At 48.4% G+C, this 8434-nt stretch overlaps 1 protein-coding gene across 1 annotated transcript in view; it reads left to right on the forward strand.

Moving 5' to 3' along the window:
- The window catches only part of EPHX2 (epoxide hydrolase 2), a 68890-nt gene extending 64482 nt beyond the window's left edge, over positions 1-4408 (forward strand). Inside the window, exons 17-19 of the mRNA XM_055087342.1 lie at positions 1666-1746; positions 3752-3810; positions 3954-4408. Of these exons, the coding sequence (XP_054943317.1) occupies positions 1666-1746; positions 3752-3810; positions 3954-4032 (219 nt within the window). The 3' untranslated portion in view covers positions 4033-4408. The remainder of the gene's footprint in view (positions 1-1665; positions 1747-3751; positions 3811-3953) is intronic.
- Positions 4409-8434: the final 4026 nt, after the last annotated feature.

Genomic DNA, 8434 nt, shown 5'->3' on the forward strand with positions numbered 1-8434 from the left:
GGCACGATCCCGTGTCCCCTGCATCGGCAGGCGGACGCGCAACCACTGCGCCACCAGGGAAGCCCTCACCTGGAACATTCTAGAGTGTCCATCCCTCCCCTACAGCAGCCTCAGGATTCCTTTCAGCCACAAAACCACCCCTGGGTCTTCACCCCTTGGTGAACGGGCCGCAGTGAGAAGCGCACAGTTCTGCGTTGCAGGTAAAAAACGGTGCGCATTCCTTACCCAGGGACAGTGAACGCAGTTTGGAAATTGTCGTGGTAGCGTGAGAACACAGAGTAAAAGGAGGTTCTCTCGACCTTGCGGTGCCCCAGGTGTCAGAAGACAAAAAGTGAAGTCCCTTTGCTGCCTGTAATGTCACACTGGCCCCAGCGTGGCTGGCCCAGTCACACTCTGGCTGCCCTTGTGAAGCGTCCGTTCAAGTCATAGAAAAGGAATATTGATCTCCATCTAAGGGCATCTTTCCTCCTTCCCAGCGCCATCTGTTTGGTGTCAGGAATATCAGTCACAGAGAGTGGACCACACGCGTGTTCTTACTTATACACACGCACACAGAACCTGTGTGGTCAGTACGTGGCTGAATCCATCCGTATGAGAAAAACCCAGTTTTTTCCTCCTGTGTGTCTCCTTTACTTTCACACAAATCACTTTCATTCTGACACTTCTTAGCACCAAATGTGTGGAGGTTTTTCCACACGCCAGCAAGCAGTTCTCTGCAACACCAGCTGGGTGGCCTGCAATTTAACTCAGTTCTGGCACCATCTACCTGGAGACGGTGTCAGAGCCCACAGGTTAAGGGCTCAGTCCCACAAGACTGCTCCCCACTTCAGATGCCAACCCCAAGTCCAGGCTGTTACCTGTGCTTCCAACTGATTGGCTATAAATTGGAGGCTCCCAGGACCTCCTCCTTGGGTCTATTAATTTTCTAGAGTGGCTCACAGAACTCTGGGAAACACTTACTTACGTTTACTAGTTTATTAAAGGATTTGATAAAGGACACAGATGAACCGCCAGACGAAGGAATCCACAGGGTGAGGTCTGGGAGGGTCCCAAGCACAGGAACCTCTGTCCCTGCGGAAATGAGGTGTGTTATCCTTTTGGTGTGGATTTCACCAACCTAGAAGCTCTCTGAACTCCTTGCTACTGGGACTGTGTGGATGTTTATGGAGACTTCCTCACGTAGATGCGATCAATTATTAACTCCATTTCCAGCCCCTCATCCCTTTCCCCTTCCAGACGTGGGAGAGAAGGAGCTAGCTGAAAATCCCAAGTGTCTAATCATGGCTTTGTCTTCCTGGTGACCACCCCCCATCCAGGAGCCCAGCCAGAGTCACCTCATTAGAACAAAAGATGTTCCAAGTGCTCTTATCAGTTAGGAATTTACAAGGGTTTCAGGGGCTCTGTGCCGGGAACCAGGGGCAGAGAGCAAGATACACATTTGCTAATCTCGCAGACCATCATTTCAGATCTTTAGTAATACTGGTGCCTCCTTCACGCAAAGCACGTGGTGAAAACAAAGCCGGACCGCAGTGGTGCTGTGAGGGGTCTTCTGCGGGGGAGTTAATAGTGGAGGAGGCCCCGCGGTGTGAAAATAACTTCTCCTTGCCCGGGTGAGGGAGGGCCTGAGCGTGGAGGCTGCTTCTCCTTCCCGTTATCCCTCCCCAGATCCTGATTCCGGCCCTGATGGTCACTGCGGAGAAGGACTTTGTGCTCGTTCCTGAGATGTCCAAGCATATGGAGGACTGGGTAAGGCAATGGTCCTGCTTGGGGCCATCGGGGCTTCTTGGAGGAGGGCACAGGCGTCCCAGGGGATGAAGAGTAGGCTGTTCGGGGGAGCCACCTGCTTGACGAGGGCTTCCTCCGCAGCATCACTGTCGCCTTTTGGGAGCAGCGATTAGGACTGCTCCTTCCTGGACTTCCCTGGCGGTCCAGCGGTTAAGACTCCACGCTTCAGGGAACTAAGATCCCACATGCCACGCGGTGTGGCCAAAAGAAAAAAGAAAAGAAAAAAGACTGCTGCTTCCCTTCCCCTTCTCTGCTGCAGTCTCTCATCACTCACTCATTCTTTCATTTCATGGGCTTTTCCTGTGCACTTAGATGAGTTGGGACAGTGCTAGATACCAGGGAGGTGAAGATGAATGAGGTGCAGACCCCACCCCACAGTAGGTCATGTCCAGCAGTTAACCCCATACGCAGGAGGCTTGTGTGGACAAGGGCACAGCTGGGAGCGAGGGCTTCACAGAGGTGCTGACCACTGCCTCTGGCCTTGAGGAACTCCTAAGCCTTGCCCCGCAGAGAGAGAACGGAAGAGGAGACAGGGTGTTGAGAGGTGAGGATGGATGAGAAAGGTCAGAGGGTGGGGCTGGCCCACTGGGCCAGGCTGAGCTGTGTGGACCTATGGGTGAGGGGACCGTTGAAGTGGAGAGATGGCTATCAAACCTGTAGTTTGGAAGCACGCTCTGCTGAAAGCGTGGAGGTTGGTAGGGATTGGGAGACCTGCAAGCGGGGTCACCGTGACCGCTCATGTGTCCTGGCTGGATGCTGAGAGCGTTCGCCTGCACTTGGCAGTGGCTTTGTTAGTATCATCCGGTGCGGTGGAGAGAGTGTGTTTCAGGGGATGTTGCCAAGGACGCCCTTTGTGGCTGGTGGAGCCAGTCAAGGGAGGGCTGTGACCCACTTTGGGGATTCAGGTGCCAAAAGGGAGACCGAACAGCCCTGCGTGCAGACCACCAGGGAGGAGGGAGGCGACTTGGGAAGGGGACGCAGTCATGGCTACAGGGCAAGAGCCAGGCTCGACCTGGCATTTTCCAGGCAGTGAACGGGCCAAGTCCTAATGGTTCTGGAGGGAGACAGTCTGTTGTGATGAGTATGGGTCAGCCTGAATTTGAATCTTAGCCGCTCTCTGTGTGGCCTTGGGCCAGTTACCTAACTTCTCTGAGCCTTCATATTACCCAAAGGATCATGATCAAAGATAAATAAGGCAGGGCTTCCCTGGTGGCGCAGTGGTTAAGAATCCGCCTGCCCATGCAGGGGACATGGGTTTGAGCCCTGGTCCAGAAAGATCCCACATGCCGCAGAGCTACTAAGCCCGTGCGCCACTACTACTGAGCCTGCGCTCTAGAGCCCGCGGGCCACAACTACTGAGCCCGCAAGCCACAACTACTGAGCCCGCGTGCCAGAACGACTGAAGCCCGTGCGCCTAGAGCCCCTGCTCCGCAACAAGAGAAGCCACCACAATGAGAAGCCCGCACACCGCAACGAAGAGTAGCCCCCGCTCGCTGCAACTAGAGGAAGCCCACGTGCAGCAACGAAGACCCAACGCAGCCAAAAATAAATAAATAAAATAAATAGGGCTTCCCTGGTGGCGCAGTGGTTGCGCGTCCGCCTGCCGGTGCAGGGGAACCGGGTTCGTGCCCCGGTCCGGGAGGATCCCACGTGCCGCGGAGCGGCTGGGCCCGTGAGCCATGGCCGCTGAGCCTGCGCGTCCGGAGCCTGCGCTCCGCAACGGGAGAGGCCACAGCAGAGGGAGGCCCGCATACCACAAAAAATAAATAAATAAATAAATAAATAAATAAATTTATATTAAAAAAAGATAAATAAGGCAGTACATGTGGAGCGCCTAGCACATAGTAGGAGCTCGATCAGTGGTCATTCCTTTCCTAAATCATGCGGGGTTTTCAGGGGGTCGGCCCACAGGGAGCACAGAACTTGCCTTCTGCCATTTACTTTTCCCGGTGGGGTTTTCTTCCAGATCCCCCACCTGAAAAGGGGTCACATTAAGGATTGTGGACACTGGACACAGATGGAGAAGTAAGGAGACGGGGGTCCCTGGGTGGGGAACGTCAGGGCTCCCAGTTTGCCTCCAATAAGCCGCTTACTTTACCACCTCTGCCTTCGCCTGAGTGAGGGAGTGCGTCCAGACAGATGCGAATTGCCTTCTGTTCCCTTTCCAGGCCCACAGAGTTGAATCAGATCCTCATTGAGTGGCTGGAGACTGACGCCAGCGACCCACCAGAGGTCTCGAAGCTTTAGGCTGTGACTTGTGTCAGCCGCCAGCAGGCACTCCAACCGCTTCATCTGCTGGGGGCGCTCCTCTGGTACCCGGATGGGGCCTTACCCGCATCTCTCAAAACCAGCAGCGTTGTTCTGAAGGGGTTTGCAGCAAAGAGTGATTTTCTCTAAATGAAATGAGTCAGATTTGACATAATTTTAGATACAGGAAAAATCACGTGTGATTAATTCTCTGGGTATAAACGTTATCACTTTATGTCTAAGGATGGTTAGTGTTCTGTGGGGGACAGGATGGGATGGCCAGGGGGTGATTTCTCTTTGACTGATGACGCAAAATCAGCAGTTTAGAAGCTTTTCAGCAGAGATGGGAACTCCTTTATTCAATAAAATGAAAAGAACTGCGATAGTGCTCTTTGTGTTCTTGGGAGGAAAGCAGAGTGATTGTTCTGAGAAAGTATCGCGTTTGGGTGAACACTGTTTCCTCTGCTGTGAGTCTCTCTACGAGTCTCTGCATGATCTGGAACAGTGCTCTCTGGTGGAACTTTCTTTTTTTATTAATTTATTTTATTGAAGTATAGTTGATTTACACTGTCGTGTTAATTTCTGCTGTAGAGCAAAGTGATTCAGGTACATATGTGTATCCATTCTTTTTCATATTCTTTTCCATATGGTTTATCACAGGATATTGAATATAGTTCTCTGTGCTATACAGTAGGACCTTGTTGTTTATACATTCTATATGTAGTAGTTTGCATCTGCTAATCCCAAACTACTAATCCATCCCTCCCCCACCCCCCTCCCCCTTGGCAACCACAAGTCTGTTCTCTATGTCTGCGAGTCTGTTTCTGTTTTGTAAATAAGTTCATTTGTATCATATTTCAGATTCCACACGTAAGTGATATCATATGGTTTTTGTCTTTCTCTGACTTACTTCACTTAGTACGACATCCTCTAGGTCCATCCATGTTGCTGCAAATGGCAGTATTTCATTCTTTTTTATGGCTAATATTCCATTGTATATATGTACCACATCTTCTTTACCCATTCATCTGTTGATGGACACTTAGGTTGCTTCCATGTCTTGGCTATTGTAAATAGTGTTGGAACAAACATAGGGTGCGTGTATCTTTTCAAACTATAGTTTTCTCCAGATATATGCCCAGAAGTGGGATAACAGGCTCGGATGGCAACTCTATTTTTAGCTTTTTGGGGAACCTCCATACTGTTTTCATAGTGGCTGCAGCAATTTATATTCCCGTGGAACTTTCTGACACGATTGAAATGGTCGGTTCTGTGCTGCCAGATAGAGTGGCCACCAGCCACGCGTAGCCATGTGCCCTGTCTCCCTGCTCTGTTGGCATGGTGTGCTCACCAATCTATGTTCACCTCCCTCGCTGCTCTTTCTGCAGGGCAAGCTTGTGGACAAGGTGGTGTCTCCAGGCTGAATTCTGAATTAGGATGAATGTAAATTAACCAGGCAGAAAAGGGTATGTATGTCCAGGTGTGTGCAGAAAGCAAGGGGCAGATGAGAAATGTTAACAGCGATCATTCTTAAATACCCATGTGCCTGGAGCCCTATACTGACCAACTCTTATCCTTCTCATTTAACAGATGGGAAAACTGAGGTTCAGATAATTTGCCCAAGGTCACTTGGCTAGTGCGGGGCAGAGCCTAGATTCAGATGCATGCTCTCTCGCTCTGCAGGCTGAGCTCCTTCTACCAAAAGCTCTTTTCTTTTCTAAATCTGGGGTGAGACTACCCAGATCAAATCCCTGCTCGGCCACTGATCACAGAGTGACCTCGAGAAAGAGGTCACTGTGCCTCAGTTTCCTCTATTAGAAAAGGACATTAATAGCACCAAACTCATAGGTGGTCGTGAGTATTAAATGAGTGAATACCTACAGGGCCCTAGAACTGTGCCTGGCACAGAGGAAGTGCTACTGAAGTATTAGCCATAAAATTTCCGGTTTATCCCAGGATAAGGCTTCTGAGGGCTTTAAACTTCCAGCCAGCCCACCACCACCTCCTCCCTTTTGGATCAGAGAATTAAAGGACTCATTTAAAAAGCAAATGTGTGCTCTGGGGGAATGACTACAGAAGCCTGCTAACATTATTTCACTAGCTGCGTGTGTCCAGGCTTATTTGTCCGGGATTGGTTGGAGGAAACAAGAATCTTAGAACATCTCTCATCTGAAGAAGCACAAGTAGACAAACCTATTCGGCCTGTCTCCGTTTCCAGTATTCTACCCAGTAATCTCTGTAAACCATTCAAAACGTTCAGAAATTCTACTCTTTCGGCAAATAAGGGCCGGATGAATCTAGTTCATAGCACTGCAACACAAATATCACCAGTCATACAAGATTGAGGGTCATAAAAAAATGCTCCATTGGAAAAGGTCTTTAGGTCATTCCCGAAAATACTTTTCAGATGCCTCGTTAAGTACAAGTTGTTTGAAGTATGTTCAAATTGGTTTGATTTTAAAATGTTATTTTTATTTCAGACTACAAAGGGCATAAATAACAAGTGTATTTACCTCTGCAGAGGGAAATAGCTTTTTTAAAGAGGCATGGAAGACCCCACCCACATATCAGTGAGATCATAGAGCTCCCTCCAGGGAGCTGAGATCACTCACAGGTTCTGTCCTCACACACGGTGGCTGTCAACTGGCAGGGTCCAAGGTTTCCAGGAGAAAGGTCTTCTAAAAATGCGTCTATTTAGAACATGCGACAAAAAGCTATTCCTGTCTCTCTTGGGGTATAATGAACCCATGGTTTTAGGCCTGGAACTGACTCTAAGGCCCACTGTTCACGTTGACATTACCATGAGCACAAATTAAAACTAAACGATGGTTAAAATATGTAGGTCAGAAGCTCAAAGGTTTTGGCAGCAAGAATTGGGCGGGAAATATGCCTCGCAGTTCAAAGGAATCCATCTGGCCACAAATAAAATACTTTCTTGGCAGCTGTGGAAGTGTCTCCCCAGTATTGGCTGCTGCACCCAATTGTTAATTGTTTCTTCGGCCAGACTGTCAGGTTCTTGGGATTGGAGCCTGCCTGTCTAGGTGATTCATCCTTGATCCTAGCCCAGCGCACGCCTGGTGTTTTGAATGGGTAAATGAGTTAGTTTCAAATGCTTGATTTTTGATGTCCTGCTTCATGAGATGGACCTCCAATTGTCTGAGTATTTTCACTGTCCCAAGCCTTGGTGGATCTCTTACTGTTGGCATGTGTGCCGATAGCACTAAACTCAGGAGAAGACATCCAGATTCTAGACGTCTACGCGTCTTCCCTAGGATCCATCGGATAAACCACGAGGGTATGTCACTGAGCTTCTGCTTCATGAAACAAATGCGAAAATTATTGTAATAACACAGTTGAAGTATTTAAAGATACTGTAGGTTTTTACAGCTTTCATATTTATAAGGGATGGGTAGTCATTTTGGCGGTTTACCTAAATACATTTTGTCTTATTTCCATACATATTTCCTGGATTTTGAGGCTGGCACCTGCTTTAGAAAGAGTACCAGTGATACCCCTATTCCTGTAAATTCACTTTTTAAAAATTGTGGTCAAACTTGCATAACATAAAATTTACCATTTTTCAGTGCACAGCTCAGTGGCATTAAGTACATTCACATTGCTGTGTAACCATCACCACTGTCCATCTCCACAACCTTTTCATCTTCCCAAACAGCCTTGTCCCCATTAAACACTAACTCCCTTTCCTGCATCCCCCAGTTCCTGGAAACCCGCATTCTAGTTTCCGTCTCTATAAATTTGGCTACTCAAGCCACTTCATATAAGTGGATTCATACCGTATTTGTCTTTTTGTAACTGGCTTGTTTCACTTAGTATAAGATCCTGTCAGGGAGGAAGAAAACTTTCCTCTACCCTTCTATGTTCTTCTGGCTGGTCTAAGAATTAAACTGACATGAGCTAGATTAACAGGAAAGATCAAATTTAATTTTGCGCATAACGGGAACCCTACATACGTGAGAGGGTCAGAGAGAGAAAGGTAAAATGAGGTATATATGCCACCCTGAGCTAAGGAATGGGATAGGAGCCTGGGGCTTCCAAGGACAGGAGGGTCATTCACAGGATGATAAAAGGAAGAGCAGATGCTGGGTACTTAGGTATTTGCCCTGCCATAGACATGGTGCCACTCAGACAAAATTTATCTCCGGTAATAACTCTTTTCTGGGAAAAATCCCCAATTTAAATTCTTGTAGGTAGTTGAGGAGGGAGCAGTAGTTTCTCTTGAACCCACAGGGGCTCTGTTGCCTTTAGCTCCTCGTGCAAAAGTAACACACTTTGGGGAGGCTCGTTCTGAGCCCCTGAAATCCTCAAGGCTCATCCATGTTGTGGCCTGTGTCAGAATTTCCTTCCTTTTTAAGGCTGAGTAATATCGCGTTGTATGTATAGT

The sequence above is a fragment of the Physeter macrocephalus genome, chromosome 9, assembly GCF_002837175.3.
Source record: "Physeter macrocephalus isolate SW-GA chromosome 9, ASM283717v5, whole genome shotgun sequence".
Lineage (NCBI taxonomy): Eukaryota > Metazoa > Chordata > Mammalia > Artiodactyla > Physeteridae > Physeter > Physeter macrocephalus.